The sequence below is a fragment of the Pogoniulus pusillus genome, chromosome 27 (assembly GCF_015220805.1).
Source record: "Pogoniulus pusillus isolate bPogPus1 chromosome 27, bPogPus1.pri, whole genome shotgun sequence".
NCBI lineage: Eukaryota > Metazoa > Chordata > Aves > Piciformes > Lybiidae > Pogoniulus > Pogoniulus pusillus.
The window spans coordinates 18,586,459-18,602,403 of record NC_087290.1 but is presented as its reverse complement, the minus strand read 5'-3'; the positions used below and the strand labels follow the sequence as shown (position 1 = coordinate 18,602,403).

The 15,945-nt window shown below is 47.1% G+C and overlaps 1 protein-coding gene across 2 annotated transcripts in view; it reads right to left on the bottom strand.

Annotated features, from left to right (window-relative positions):
- Positions 1 to 5,505: 5,505 nt before the first annotated feature.
- The window catches only part of TBC1D15 (TBC1 domain family member 15), a 33,208-nt gene continuing 22,768 nt past the window's right edge, over positions 5,506 to 15,945 (bottom strand). For both annotated transcript variants that reach the window (XM_064165991.1, XM_064165992.1), the window contains exons 12-17: positions 13,587 to 13,687; positions 12,831 to 12,930; positions 11,822 to 11,919; positions 8,644 to 8,760; positions 8,078 to 8,164; positions 5,506 to 6,922 (exon numbers count right to left, since the gene is read on the bottom strand). In XM_064165991.1, coding sequence (XP_064022061.1) covers positions 6,716 to 6,922; positions 8,078 to 8,164; positions 8,644 to 8,760; positions 11,822 to 11,919; positions 12,831 to 12,930; positions 13,587 to 13,687 — 710 coding nt within the window. In that variant the 3' untranslated portion in view covers positions 5,506 to 6,715. The remainder of the gene's footprint in view (positions 6,923 to 8,077; positions 8,165 to 8,643; positions 8,761 to 11,821; positions 11,920 to 12,830; positions 12,931 to 13,586; positions 13,688 to 15,945) is intronic.

Sequence of the window (15,945 nt, the reverse complement as noted above, 5' to 3'; positions counted from 1 at the left end):
CCCCCCTCCCCCTGACCCCCAGCCCTCACTAAGTGCCCCATCCAGTCTGTTCTTGAACACCTCCAGGGATGGTGACTCCACCACCTCCCTGGGCAGCCCATTCCAATGCCAATCACACTCTCAGCCAACAACTTCCTCCTAACATCCAGCTTAAACCTCCCCTGGCACAGCTTGAGACTGTGTCCCCACTTGTTACTGACCTCCAAGTAGACTGTGCCACTAACCACGACCTTCTGAATGATCTTCAGCCACTTTCCAGTCTGCCCCACTGCCCATTCATCTCACCCACACTCCATAAACCTCAAGGAGCAACCTGGCTGACTGTGACAGCTGGCAGCATATGTGCTTAGCTTGGTACACAGACACATCATGGAATCATCACAGAATGGGTTAGGTTGGAAGGGCCCTCAAAGATCATCCAGTTCCAACCCCTGCCACAGGCAGGGACACCTCCCTGTGAGCAGAGCCTGAGGCAGTTGGGGCTGTGCAGGCTGGAGAGGAGAAGGCTCCCAGGGGACCTTCTGGTGGCCTTGCAGGATCTGCAGGGGGCTACAAGAAAGCTGGGGCGGGACTTTTTAGGGTGTCAGTGAGTGATAGGAGTGAGGGGAATGGAACCAAGCTGGAAATGGGGAGATTCAGCCTGAAGGTTAAGAAGTTGTTGAGCATGAGTTTGGTGAGAGTCTGGCAAGGGTTGCCCAGGGAGGTGGTGGAAGCCTCACGCCTGGAGATGTTTCAGGCCAGGCTGGCTGAGGCTGTGGGCAGCCTGCTCTAGTGTGAGGTGTCTCTGGCCATGGCAGGGGGGTTGGAACTGTCTGCTCCTTGTGGTTCCTTCCAACCCTGACTGATTCTATGAATCTGTGTTCAAGACTGGGACAGCATTCTCAGAGCTGGTGGAAAGCCTGAAGCAAATCCTTTTACCTTCAGTTTTCCAGTTCCCTATGTGTGAAATGTACTTAGGATCCTTTCTTCTGCTTGGCAGTAAGACTGTGCTAACATTTGGCTGCACCACTGGCTCCTGCAATGCACATCAACCATTCTCATCCTGCTAACCCAGAAAGGTTTGCTTCATTTCCCAGTTAGGAGAATGCATCTCCCTGTGTTCAGTCTCTTATCTTAAGTTATCAAGAAATATTCTCTGCCATGTTTATTCAGCATCTTTAATGCCAAGAAGCACATCAGAGCCTCTGAACTTTGATATTGCAGCCTGCTCTGCCTGAGGTACCCAGACACAGTTCCTGCAGCTGAACAATTTACAAGAATGAGATTGCTTAGCACTCTGCTAATGCTCCAGTGATGAACTCAAGCTCTACTGAGCAGGCTTTTCTCCTACTGGCACGATGGAGCATAATTATATCTCCTGCTAGATGCTAGCTCTACAGCTGCAACATCACACAAATCAATGACCCTGGTACCCCACAGCCTCGCTATCTATTACAGCTCTGTGCAGGCACCAGAGCGTGGCAGAGGTTTTCTGTCTCACATAACCTCTTCAGAACAACTCCTGAATGCAAAGCAAACAAAGGTACATGGTGTCAGCAGGCACTTAGAACAGGCAGGCGAGACTAAAAGTCAACTATTTAAACTATGCTGCCTGCCTTGAGTCCCACTGAGAGACTGCTTCTCCCTGGAGAGGAAGGCAGAGGCTCACAGGATGTTAGGAGTTGGGAGGGACCTCTGCAGAGCTTCCAGTCCCCAACCGCCCTGCAACAGCAGGAGCAGAGAATCCAGCACAGGTCACACAGGAGCACATCCAGACAGGGCTGCAAAGGCTCCACAGAAGGAGACTCCACAGCCTCTCTGGGCAGCCTGTGCCAGGGCTCTCTCACCCTTACACTCAAGAACTTCTTCCTCCTGCTGAGCTGGAACTTCCTGTGCTGCAGTTTCCATCCTTGCCCCTTGTCCTGTGGCAGGGCACAGGTGAGCAGAGGCTGTCCCTGTGCCTTCCTTCCTGACCCCCAGCCCTCAGCTCTTGACAGGCATTGCTCAGATCCCCTCTCAGCCTTCTCCTCTGCAGCCTAAGCAGCCCCAGGTCAGAGTCACAGCCTCCTGGCTAGGAAGAGGTGGGAATAGCAATGATAAACTCTGCCCCAGGATTTGGAAGAAAAGAATAAGCAGAAGCAGCTGTGGTAGAGAGGAACTGGCTGAAGGCATTATGCAGAAGGTGCAATGTGTGCGAGAGAACACAACATGAGTTCAGAGTCTTTGGTCAGAAACAGTTCTGAGACCAAACCAGAAACTGGCTATTGAAGAGGACTTCAACAAATGCAGTTATAACAACTCCCAAGGGGGAGGGAGGGAATCTGGAGGAGAAAGACAATTCTTTGGTTGCTTCAGGAGCAAAACAAATCCCATTTCATCAGAAACCTTTCGCTGTAGAGGAAGTGCAGCCTGCTACAGCGCTTCGCGGGAGCTCCACAGGCATCGGTTTGTCATTACCTTCAGTTCAAAAGAGGAGCTCACAGGAGACGAGAACTAGGACAAAAATCCCAGGCACAGGCAGCATGAACACATTTCATGCACAGACAAAGGCTGTGGTACAAAATTCCAAGAGATTAGTACAGGGCATCAAAAGCAATTTTTGGTACAAATATAGCAGCAGCCCAAAGAATTGAAGCTTTAGATCAGTGCTGAACGCGGGGGAAGGACAACACAGAAAACAACTTAACGTGATCCAAGTGTTTAATGTCTTCTTTTAGTCCCCTCTTTCCCTCCCCTCATCATTCTTTGATGGGAGAATCGGCTGTGACCCAGGGATCTGTCACAACTGATAGCAAGGACAGGGAGGTAAGCTCTTAACGAGATCAAACAACGCTGGAGAGCACTTGGGGTGAGCCTGATCACAGCAAATGCCTTGGCACAGACACCCCACTTGGGGAGCAGGCTCATTAAATCTCTGCCATCAGTAACTATTTTAAGACCTCAGGGGAAGGATAAGTGACAAGACTGGGAGGAGGCCAACATTCTACCTGTTTCCAAGAAGAGAGGGAGGAGGAGAAAAGGCTGGAGAACCACGGAGCAATCTAATCTTGTTTGTTGGAGCAAACAGAAGTATCACAATCGTTTGTGAAGACTGAGAAGATAAGAGATGATTAAACACTCAAGATGTGCTTGCTGAGAACAAATTGAGGCAAGCAAATCTCATTTCCTCTTATGGCAGCCCTGCAGACCAAGGCAAAACCACTCATGTCGTTCATCTTTATGGCACTCAAGCACCGGGCTTGGCGTCTCAGAATTAACCAGGCTGGAAAAGACCTCTGAGATCATCGAGTCCAACCTATCCCCTAACACCTTTTAACTAACCCATGGCACTAAGTACCCCATCCAGCCTCCTTTTAAACACCCCCAGGAATGGGGACTCCACCACCTCCCTGGGCAGCCCATTCCAATGCCAATCACTCTCTCTGTGAAGAACTTCTTCCTAACATCCAGCCTAGACCTGCCATGGCACAGCTTGAGGCTGTGTCCTCTTTTTCTGTCCCTTGGTGCCTGGCAAAGAGCCCAACCCCACCTGGCTACAGCCTCCCTTCAGGTAGCAGGAGACAGCAATGAGCTCTGCCCTGAGCCTCCTCTGCTGCAGGCTGCACACCCCCAGCTCCCTCAGCCTCTCCTCACAGGGCTGTGCTCCAGGTCCCTCCCCAGCAAGGGCAAACTTCTCCTCCTTGATATCTTAATTCAAAGGGACGATGTCAACTACACTCCAAAAGGAAAGGCAGACATTAAGGGCTGGCAGTGTTTGCTTACAGCCAGAGCTGTAACTGTGAGGAATGACCAATTCCACTGCCCTATGCTTTCCCTAACCACCTGAATGCTCAATAAGCAGCCAGGTAGGATTTTTTTTCCAGGCTCTTAATATGTTGCTCACCTCTTTTTGTGCCTATCCTGAGCAGCTCAGACCCATGCAGGGTTAATTGACAAACTTGCCCATTGCACTGCTCAGTTTCAGACATTTCCCTTCTCCCCTCCTCTACTTCCATTTCAACATCATCTTTGGACAAAAACATTTTGCAACTACACTTCAAAGTGAATTAGGCGCTCAAAAAAAAAGCAGACAGACACTGGCTTGCTTAGGATCTTCAAACCAAAGTGGTGATTATATAAGACCTGGTGCCTTGATGTATTCCATGCTACATTAAATCAGCTGCCAGAAAGCACAATGCTCCGCAGCCAACAAAGGCATTGATGCTCCACAGTCATTTCCTGGACAGGAAATGAAAGGCTACAGCTATGCTGAGCTGTGAATCCTTGACTGCCACCACACAAACTCTTCTTATTAACTGATGGGAGATAACACATGGACAATATTAAACCCCAAATCTGGACTGCTTCAGCTCTCCAGTGTCTGTCTGCAGCTGGTGAGAGAAGTTTCATTCAGCCTCCAGTTGTTGTAACAACTTATCTACTGATGCCTTTTTCATAGTGTCTGAAGTGGGCTACAAGAAAGCTGGGGAGGGACTTTTTAGGGTGTCAGGTAGGAATAGGACTGAAGGGAACAGAGCAAAACTAGAAGCGGGTAGACTGAGAGCAGATGTTAACAAGAAGTTGTTCAGCATGAAGGTGGTAGAACACTGGAACAGGTTGCCCAGGGCAGTCATGGAAGCCTCAGCCCTGGAGGTGTTTTAAGGTCGGGCTGGAAGAGACTCTGAGCAACCTGAGCTAGTGTGAGGTGTCTCTGCCCATAGCAGGGGGGTTTGAACTGGATGATCCTTGAGGTCCCTTCTAGCCCTGACAATTCTGTGATAGAATGGTCTGGGTTGGAAGGGACCTCTGAAGGTCATCTAGTCCAACCCCTCTGCAGTAAGCAGAACCACAGAACGTCAGGGGCTGGAAGGGTCCTCCAAAGCTCACGCAGTACAACCTCCCTGCCAGAGCAGCATCACCTGCAGCAGATCACACAGAACACAGCCAGGGAGATTCGAGTATCTCAAGAGGGAGACTCCACAACCACTCTGGGCAGCCTGTGCCAGGCTTCTGTCACCCCCATGGGGAAAAAAATGCTCCTGTTTACATGAAATTTCCTATGCCTCAACTTCCACCTATTGCCCCTTGGCCTATCATTGAGCATCACTGAGAAGAGCAGGGACACCCTCAACTACAATCAGGCTGCCCAGAGCCCTGTCAAACCTTTCCGTGGTACTTCTATTTGCTTCAGGTGGCACAAGCACCAGTGGTGGGTTTGCTTCAGGTGACACAAGCACCAGTGGTGGGTTTGCTTCAGGTGGCACAAGCACCAGTGGTGGGTTTGCTTCAGGTGGCACAAGCACCAGTGGTGGGTTTGCTTCAGGTGACACAAGCACCACTGATAAAAGTAGGCTTGCTCCAGAAGAAAGCTCTGCCACATTCCACACCTCAACAGCCTGGAGAGGCAAGGTAGGTTCCACTGTGCAGTAAAGAAGTATCCCCACTGCTCTGCCTGACCAACACAACCATTTCCTGTCGATGCACTAACAACTGTTGTGAGCTGTCCCCTCCTGCTCAGGTTCTCACAACAACCACCAGACAAGCAGATTTTTTTTCTCTAAATATGATTTAATTAAAAACACTACATCAGCTTCCATTTTTATTTTCTCTATGTACAATAGTTACCAAATTATGGATACACTGATTCAGTTATGTTAAACTTCACATCGTGTCCAAGGACATCAGCATGGCATGGAATAAACTCACACTGCCTTCTGCATATACAAAACAAAAAGGCATTTCATGTTAACTGTGATTACTGGTTTGGGTTGTGGTTTGGTTGGGGTTTTATAACCTGCTTAATCATTCTCCAAATCATCTTGGCATAAAAACAGTGTTAAAGTAGTTAACTGATCAGTCAATACATTAGCAAAGATAAAACATTAGTAAAGTCTGCAAGAAATCAGTTGCAAAATGACCTCAGGTGTAGGCCTGATGTGAAAGTTACTTTCAGTTAGAAAAGTTCTGGACAGAAGAGCCCAGGTTGGAGCTGTGAATGAGTTTGGTCAAACTGATCTGAACAAAGAGCCAAGTTCACTCAGCTGGTGAAAATACAACTTTCCTTTTCAGTATTCACACACATTTGTGTCTCTAGCATGGGGGTGTGTAAATATCTATGCAGATAGAAAGTGAAGATATGTTCATGTAAAAAATAGACTGCTTGTCCACTCCCACTTACAGAGAGTTCAGTACGTGGACACTGAACTGTCTCGAGCAGAAATGTCCATTTCAAATCTACATTCAGCCAGCAAGAAATACTCAGAAGTATTTTTGTAAACATTTTGAGGGGGGGAGAACCCCCATTCATCTACAAAACAATCCTCCTCTAACACACCAGCTTCTCCTGGGCTTGAGAGCTGCCTGCAGCAGCTCCAGCAGCCCTGGTGTGCGAGTGTGCTCGCAGAGCTCACACCGCCTCAGGTCGCGAGGTGCAAAAGCTCAGCGAGGAGCCATGGCTTCCAAATCCATCCTCAATCACCATCCAGTTCCAGTTCTTCTGCAACAAAAGGGAAATGCACTTGGCTACAAAAATATTAAGGAATGTTATTGAAACCAAAAAGGCTGTTTTGGTAGAAGAAACTACAAAAATAGTTAAAGTTGAGTCATGTTGTAAAGCTTTAATGCAAGAGCATTACAGTACAGATTTTCTTTCCAACCTTAAAGCTTAATCAACACCAAATTTAAATATCCATCTCTCAAGTGCTTGGGAAAAAAAACGTGCTCAGGAAAAGTCCTTCTTCACTCTGCCCAACTGTAGTTATGCAGGAGTCAAGCTGTGTGCCTCAGACAGCTGCTGAGTGGTGTCTCTTGTTCCATTGGCAGCAATTGCAGGGGTGGAGATACTCTGGTATAAGGATGAAGGACAACTCAACACAGCTCCGCTTTCATCCTCTCCAGGGTCTGAATCCGGTGTTACAGAACTGCTTTCTATCCCCAGGATCTCACTGACTGCTTGAGGCAATTCCTAGAAAGGTGAAGAAAAAGAAACCACAAACACTAAAACCCGTTGTAATTAAATGCAGAACATTGGTGAGACACTGGCACAGGTTGCCCAGGGAGGCTGTGGAGCACAGAAGTACATCAAAGATCCCATTCTGTGCTTCTCTGCTCCACAACCTCCCTGGAGGTGCTCAAGGCCAGGCTGGATGAGGCCTTGAGCAACCCATTCTAGTGGAAGGTGTCCCTGCCTATGGTGGGGAGTTGGAACTGGCTGAGCTTTGAGGTCACTTCCAACCTAAACCATTCTATGAACAATAAGGATCCTCCTCCCCCAAGTGATTTCTCACCCACATGTAGCTGCACTGAAATCAACTCTTTCAGCCTTAGTTTCACTTAAACACTACTTGTAGTTATTGTCTCCAGTTCTGGAGTTCCTAGTACAAGAGGGATATGGAGGTGCTGGATGGCATCCAGAGAAGGGCCAGGAGGATAAGCAGAGGGCTGGAGCTGCTCTGCTGTGAGGATGGGCTGAAAGAGTTCGGGTTGTTCAGTCTGGCGAGGAGAAGGCTCCCTGGTGACCTTACTGTGGCTTTTCAGTATATTAAGTGGGCTACAAGAAAGCTGGGGAGGGACTTCTCAGGCTGTCAGGGAGTGATAGGACTGGGGGGAATGGAACAGAGCTGGAAATGGGGAGATTCAGCCTGGATGTTAGGAAGAAGTTGTTCAGCATGAGGGTGGTGAGAGCCTGGAAGGGGTTGCTCAGGGAGGTGGTGGAAGCCTCATCCCTGGAGGTGTTTAAGGCCAGGCTGGATGGGACTCTGGACAACCTGATCTAGTGTGAGGTGTCCCTGGGCATGGCAGGGGGATTGGAACTGGCTGATCCTTGAGGTCCCTTCCAGCCCTGACAATTCTGTGGCTCTGTACTGGTGACCTAGTATGAGTTAAGAAATCACAGCCAAAAGCACAACCCAGCTTACCCCAGTGAGCAATATCACTCAACAAAATCACTGACTCTTGCTTACAGACTCTTAAGAAGGTATCTGCTGCAGAGCCACAGCACATCCTTTACCTTGAACCAGGCATTTAGAGATTTCTCAAGTCACCCATGTACAATTACAGCCAACAACACGCTTGCACTGTCTAGAAATGCTCACAGCAGCTACACTCAAAGTATCTTTACCTTGCAATTCATCATCTGCATGGAAATTGCTTCTGCCTTGCAGAGTATATATTCCACATCGATTTTCATTGACAGCTCATTAATATGCTAAAACCAGAGTCACAAAGAATAGTAAGTGTCATAAATGGTAAACACACAGCTAATAAGCATCAACTTGCAAGCTTCCCCCTTAAGTTAATAAGTGCTGAATATGCTTTATTTGCTTTGACAAATGGGTAGTACAACCCTGCATTGCCCAAGAGCTGCCTTGCACCAGCACCCAAGAGCTGCAGGAGAAAACTGTGATACTTCCTAATGCGACAATGTGGCCCTCCTGGGTACCCCCAAAGAGATAAGAAGACAAAACTTCATTTTTCCTCTCTGAACATACTAAGCAGTAGTCCGTGGGGGAGAAAAGACTTCCATTTGTTAATGATCTTGTCACTAAACACAGGTATCAAATGAGCACTCTGAAAGCACACAGGACAGACGTGCAGCTCACGTTTGAGCCTTGTAGGCTCTTTTCCTAACATGAAACACTTCCAGAAGTTAATCAGTATTTAAATAAAGCATTAAGAATTGAGTACCTTTAATATTTCATTAAAGCCATAGTGCTTGTCCATTATTTGCTGCTTTTCAGATTCTAGGATGGCACAACAAAGGAGAAGATGAAAATTCTGGCAAGGCAATTCCGTCCACATGACCTGTTAAAATAGGAGAAGTGCTTTGGAAATGCCTCTGCTTTTTGCCTGAAAAGAAAGGCACCTCTTGGAAAACAAGGAAGCCCTCAAGCCAAGTGGTTAAATGTACAATTTAGAAGGCAACTAAGTACTTCTCCAGCTATATGAATTCTTTTCTTTTACCACACAAATTAGATATAAAAAACAAAATGAAATCCTGAGAGGTATTGGAATCCGAGAAGGTAGCTCTGCATTGCACCCTCTGCCCTGACTGGAGTGCTGGGCACAGTGGAACCTAATGAGGTTCAACAAGGCTATGTGCAGTCCTGCACTGGGAAGCAACCCTGTGCTGGGCTGCAGCAAGAGCAGTGTGGGCACAGGGCAAGGGAGGGGATTCCGCCCCTTGGCTCTGCTCTCCTCACACCCCACCTGCAGTCCTGGGGGCAGTTCTGCAGCCCCCAGCACAAGAAGGACATGGAAGTGTTGGAGCCAGTCCAGAGTATAAAATTCCTGACTCGGCCACATATTAATTCCCTGCCTCCACAACATCATTGGACATAATAAATAACCAGTTTTATCTTGGGCAAATGTTCGCAACCTCTAAAAGAGAGCTGAATGCCATATCGTTGCTAGCAACTATTCACTGTCCATAGTCAGGTAGAATTTTGTTGTGTAGAGACAAGACTTATGACAGACTTTCCAGACAAGAATAGGAGGCCACCAAGATGCTGAGAGGGCTGCAGCAGCTCTGCTCTGAGCCCAGACTGAGAGAGTTTGGGCTCTGCAGCCTGGAGAAGAGAAGGCTTGGAGGAGACCTTGGAGTGGCCTTGCAGGATTTGAAAGGGGCTGCAGGAGGGACTACTGACAAGGTCTTGTAATGAAAGGATGAGGAGGAATGGGTTTGAAGTGGCAGAAGGGAGAGTGAAAGTGGATGTTAGGAAGAAGATGTTTGCAGTGAGGGGGGTGAGACATTGGCACAGGTTTCCCAGGGAGGTTGTGGCTGCTCCCTCCCTGGAGGTGTTCAGTGGCCTTGGACAAGGCCTTGATTGACCTGTTCTTGTGGGAGGTGTCCCTGCTTATGGCAGAGATTGGAACTGGATGAGCTTTGAGGTCCCTTCCAACCTAAACCATATTATGAGATGCTAGAAGGAACCTGCACGACTATCACATGAATAGGTTTCTGTCACCTTTCTAAGACAGAAGAAATCACAGTGGAGAGTTGGAAACACAGGATGTTCCTTTTTTGCATGCATGCAATACAGCAGAAGAGATAAGAACAGTCTTACCTGGGACTAAAACCTCGGAAAAAATACTGCTGTCATCCATTTAAAAACAAATGGCCTTAAAGTACTGTGATTTCCCACCCCTCCTCAAAATCACAGGATGTTAGGAGCTGGAAAGCACCTTTGGAGAGCTTCAAGTTCAGCCCCATCATTGTAATTTATCCTTTGGAAGAGGGAATTCTTTTGGTTCCCTCATTTCTGAATAAACTTTAGTCCTCTTCAGTTAACACAAGCATCACTTCAGTACTCTGTGATACTAAATTCCACCAACTGGTGACAAAAAGCCTAAAAAAGATTTACTTTAGGCAGCTTTAAATACTGTTCCCCCTCTTTATGTGACTCCTTCCTCATTAGTGGAAAAAGCCAATAGAACAGCAGCATCATTTTTTATTAGATCAGAAACCTTAGGTTTCAATACAGTACAAATTTTATGCACTAGAGTCCCTCTCTTTCCGCTACCCTTCTGCTTCCTAGCACAGCTCTGTGATGTTATGTCCTAGAAATTCCAAATTCCAGTCCCCTGAACATTTACTCCCATTTGGGAGATTGCAGTGGTGCTCTTGCTGAGTGCATCTTAGACCTGGAAGCTGTGCTGTTGATGTGCTTCTCCATTCTCTTTGAACAATGAACTGAAGATCAGTCAATGTTAGTCCACATTAATTACTCCATCTGATCTCAAGACCATCTAAATCACAACCAGATTTCATTACCCTGAAGTTAGCAGACCTTCCAGATTTTGATATTGTACATTATGGCATTTGACATCATGAGGCTACATCAGTAGTAGGCCTTTCACTATCTGAAGTGGGCCTACAAAAAAGCTGGGGAGGGACCTTTCAGGCTCTCATGGAGTGACAGGAGTGAGGAGGAAGTTCTTCATCATGACAGTGGTGAGAGGCTGGAATGGGTTGCCCAGGGAGGTGGTTGAGACTCCGTCCCTGGAGGTGTTTAAGGCCAGGCTGGATGAGGCTGTGGGCAGCCTGATCTAGGGGAGGGTATTCCTGGCCATGGCAGGGGGGTTGGAACTGGCTGATCCTTGTGGTCCCTTCCAACCCTGACTGATTCTGTGATCATCAAGCTCATCCTCTGACATCATCCTGGTTATAGTTCTGGCTAAACAATGGAAAGGTGAGTGCCAGGAGGCTGGAGCCAGGCTCTGCTGGGTGGTGCTCAGTGCCAGGATGAAGGGCAATAGGCGGGAGCTGAGGCATAGGAAGTTCCATGGAAACATGAGGAGAATTTCTTTGCTGTGACAGAAGCCTGGCACAGGCTGCCCAGGGCAGCTGTGGAGTCTCCCTCTCGAGATATTCAAAGCCTACCTGGCTGTGTTCCTGTGTGATCAGCTGTAGGTGATGCTGCTCTGGCAGGGGAGTTAGACTGGATGAGTTTTGGAAGTCCCTTCCAGCCCCTGACACTCTGTGATTCAGTGAAACCTGCCTTCCAAGCATTTAATTCCATCAATAGCAAGGAATTAGACATAAATGGTATTACTTCTAGCATAAGCTGCTCTCCCCTTACTTCTTCCACTTAAGAGCCACATCTGAAGAATCCTGTCCAAACCTTTCTCAAAAAGCCACTTTACCCCCATCAGCTCTGAAGCATTTTGTTTCCATTAACTCCCCAAGTTCTAGTTTTGGCTGAAGAGATCTAACAGACAGAGAATCACAGAATAGTCAGGGTGTGCTAATATGTCCTCACCCCATTGCATTTATCCAGGTTAAAAAAAACAAAACCAGGAGCCATGCTTTTTGTTCTGAAGTCCAAAGGCTGATAAGAGTTTGTGTGCTGAAAGATCTCCTTACCTCCCAGAGTCGAAGGATGTCCTGGAAGCTGAACTCCCTTTTAAATCTGATAAGAAGCCATCGGAAGCAAAAATAAAGGTAGCCTGAGTCTTGAGATTCTAGGAATAAGATTGTTACATTTCACAAACACCAGATTTAGTGAGGACAATAGAAGGGGGGGAAAACCCAACACACTTTACAGGTACAGACCCATAGCACTGATTTTTAAGCTGGCAGCCTCTTTTAAGAATCAAAGACTGTGAGGATACCACACAGCTAAAATCAGTAGCAGGAGAATTTCAGGTGGAAGAGGGTTTAAACTGGGTGCAGTTCCAGAGTCCCCAGCACAAGGGCATGGAACTATTGGAGCCAGTCCAGAGGAGGCCACCAAGATGCTGAGAGGGCTGCAGCAGCTCTGCCATGAGGACAGGCAGAGAGAGTTGGGGCTCTGCAGCCTGGAGAAGGCTTGGAGGAGAGCTTGGAGTGGCCTTGCAGGATCTGAAGGGAGCTCCAGGAGGACTGGGGAGGGACTATTTACAAGGTCTGGTAATGAGAGGATGAGGAGGAATGGGTTTGAAGTGGCAGAGGGGAGAGTGAAAGTGGATGTTAGGAAGAAGCTGTTTGCAGTGAGGATAGTGAGACACTGGCACAGGTTGCCCAAGGAGGTTGTGGAGCACAGAAGCACAGAATGGGATCTTTGATCCCATTCTATGCTCCACAACCTCCCTGGAGGTGTTCAAGGCCAGGTTGGATGAGGTCTTGAGCAACCTGTTCTATCAGGAGGTGTATGCCTATGGTGAGGGGTTGGAACTGGCTGAGCTTTAAGCTCCTTTCCAACCTAAACCATTCTATAATTCTCTTTTTCAACAGGCATGGCATAATTACTGGAACCTTTTAGGTGTTATTCATCCACAAGTCCTGTGTTTGTATAAAATGACTAAAGGAATTATGTCTCAAGACTGGGGAGGATATCAATGCCCAGAGAATGCAGCAAGCTGTTGTAGTTACTGTGTGTGAGCAATGCACCTACCTAAGTAACTGCAGAATCCACTGTCTAGTAAACGAAGCAGAGTGCTCAGCTGAATTAGTTGTGTCTTCATGCCTTGCATCTGTTCTTCAAAATTCTGGTGCTGGATGGAAGAAAGTAACAGCACTGTCATTTTTATTAACTCAATGATAAGAAAAAAGAAATACTTTTGACCCAGCTGTAAATGCCCAAATGAAGTTTTATTACTGCAACAGTGGTTCTCATCCTTTGCATACGCAACATATGGATATTTAACTGCACTTCTACCCAATGAGAAGTCTTTTACTGGAAGGTTTAACTGAAGCACTGACCTGTGTCTCTTCCAACAACACTTCTGCATGTAATAAATGGCATTTTACCTCAGCCTATGTTCTGTATCTCCACGCAGCACCACTGCACTCCAACCAAACAGGCGACTTTGTTTCCATTCTCGCACCACCCTTCAAAGCTTCACTTTGTGTGAGGTCTAAATTGCATTTAGCAAATCACAGGAAACCACTATCCTGAGCAAATTTCTGCTAGAGGGCTCCTGATTCAAACAAAATTGTCTGTGATGGCTCCGAGTTACCTTGGAATTTCCAAGGAGCCAGATGTGTCTGTACTGCACAGCAACAGCACTGCAAACCCACCATAACCTTGGTCAAGCAGAACAAGCACACTGACATTGAACAGAGGATGACTGCTGCAGAGGAATTTAAAACCCAATGAAAATTAAGCCCAAATGCTATCCACAGCTTATCTAAAAGAGCCTTCTTTTACCATTTGATCCATGTATGATACAAAGCACCAGAAGGCATCGACTTCGTTCTCCATGACGTACAGGACCGGCGACAGCAAATCGCTCATCCCCTGGACATAACCTTGGGGGAGAACAAAGGTGGTGGGTGGGGAATAATATTGGTATTCCAAGCTTCTGCAGATCATTTTCCAACTCAACCACCACTAGAGACATTTTTGTATTAATAACCACCAGCATCCAGTAGATCTACCAAGATCCAGCAGCTCTTTCTGCCAGGCTCAGGAGAACATGAAAGAAAACACATTGGTCTCGTAGTTAAACTACAGAGGAACTGAGCTGGCACAACACATTTCTAACTAAAGCAGTCCCCATTTAGTGCTCAGAAGCATATATTGATACTTAAGCTTAAAAAATACACCTTTCACCATCACAGGCTCATATTTATTATCTTCTCCATGTGTAATTGGTTGCTTTCTTCCACATATTTAAAACCTTATCATGACTTCCCTCTTTCCCCCACCCCAGCTGAAGATTTGCTTTCCAAATAGGTCTCAAGAAGAGCAGTTGAGTCTCAATCCCAGGGAAACAGATGGTACAAAAGCTTTCATGGAGACATTTCACACCTCACCTTGCTTTTTTTTTTTTTGGGGGGGGAGGGAGAGGCATTGAATATGCTTTAAGAATTTCTGTATTTAGGACAGGAAGGACTGTTCTGCTTGGATGGTGTTTTAAATACACTCAAGCAAGACACCATCCACATCACCAAAGAGCCAACAATAAAGGCTCAAACTGCAGGAGAATTGGAATGGGCTGCCCAGGAGGGTGCTGGTGTCACTGACCCTGAAGGTGTTAAAACAACACTGGCTGGGGCACTTAGTGCCATGGTCTGGTTGACTGGCCAGGGCTGGGTGCTAGGTTGGGCTGAATGAGCTTGGAGGTCTCTTCCAGCCTGGCTGATTCTAAGGGTATTAACAACACAATCTTCCTTGAGAATCATGAAATAAACACATATCCAGACCTGGTTCAAGGAAGTGCCTTTAGGTTTCTATGCCCAGAAACAGGGAATCAAATTCCTAGGTCCTAAAAAGCACTCACATCCCTTCTAAGAAAAAGCTGGAGCACCTCTCCTGTGAGGATAGACTGAGGCAGTTGGGGCTGCTCAGTCTGCAGAGGAGAAGGCTCCCAGGGGACCTTATTGTGGCTTTTGAGTATCTAAATGGAACAAAGCTGGAAATGGGTAGATTAAGCCTGGAGGTTAGGAAGAAGTTCTTCAGCAGGAGGGTGGCGAAAGTCTGGAACAGGCTGCCCAGGGAGGTGATGGAAGCTTCATCCCTGGAGGTGTTTAAGGCCAGGCTGGATGAGGCTCTGGACAGCCTGATCTAGAGTGAGGTGTCCCTGCCTATGGCAGGGGGGTTGGAACTAGATGATCCTTGTGGTCTCTCCCAACCCTGACTGATTCTATGATTTATGATTCTATCTAGCATCAGAATAAAATATCTCTCTTTAGAGAGTCTGACCTCCAGACTATCCAACACAGTTTAGTTGCATATAAAACATTTTCACAATTCTGTAGCTTTTTCAAATGCTTCTGCCAGCTTATTTGCAATTAACAGCACAAATAAGAAGAGAGGACAAGGATTTATAGAGCTCATTTTCTCCTCTCTTCCTGACTCTTCCAATCTAGCTTTTCACTGATGCTCAAGTCAGCTTATCTGCTGCCCTACTGCTGCTGCCCCTCCTAAGGGAGGGCATGATTTATGTGCATGTCTACCATTAGTGGCTGGTTCAACATGACATGAGATTGCTTGGGTAGACCTAAGCTTGGTTGATTCCATTTCTTAACGAGGTAATTGTAACTGAGTAACTGAAAAGAGGATTGGCCTCAATGACTCTGAAAATATGGAGAAAAACCAAATGAGGGCAACACTCAGGTAAAATAATTAAAAGGTCAAATGAGAGCAGATGTTTTATTCCCCACACATTTCACAATACAGCAAATTAAAAATCAATGCAGAGGAATTTCTGCTCAAGAGTTTAAATGTCTCCTGAAGAATAAAGCTTGTTTCAATTGAGCCAGCAGTGTGCCCAGCTGGCACAGAAGGCCAGTGGTATCTTGGCCTGTATCAGGAACAGTGTGGCCAGCACCTCCAGGGCTGTCATTCTGCCCTGCTCTGGCACTGGGGAGGCCTCACCTCCAGCACTGTGCAGCTCTGGGCACTCACTGCAAGACAGATCTTGAGGGGCTGGAACAGGGCCAGAGGAGAGCAACGAGAATGGGAAAGGGACTGGAGGGGAAGGCTGCTGAGGAGAGGCTGAGGGAGCTGGGCTAGGTTAGCCTGGAGAAGAAGAGACTCAAGGGGGACCTGAGCTCTACACCTA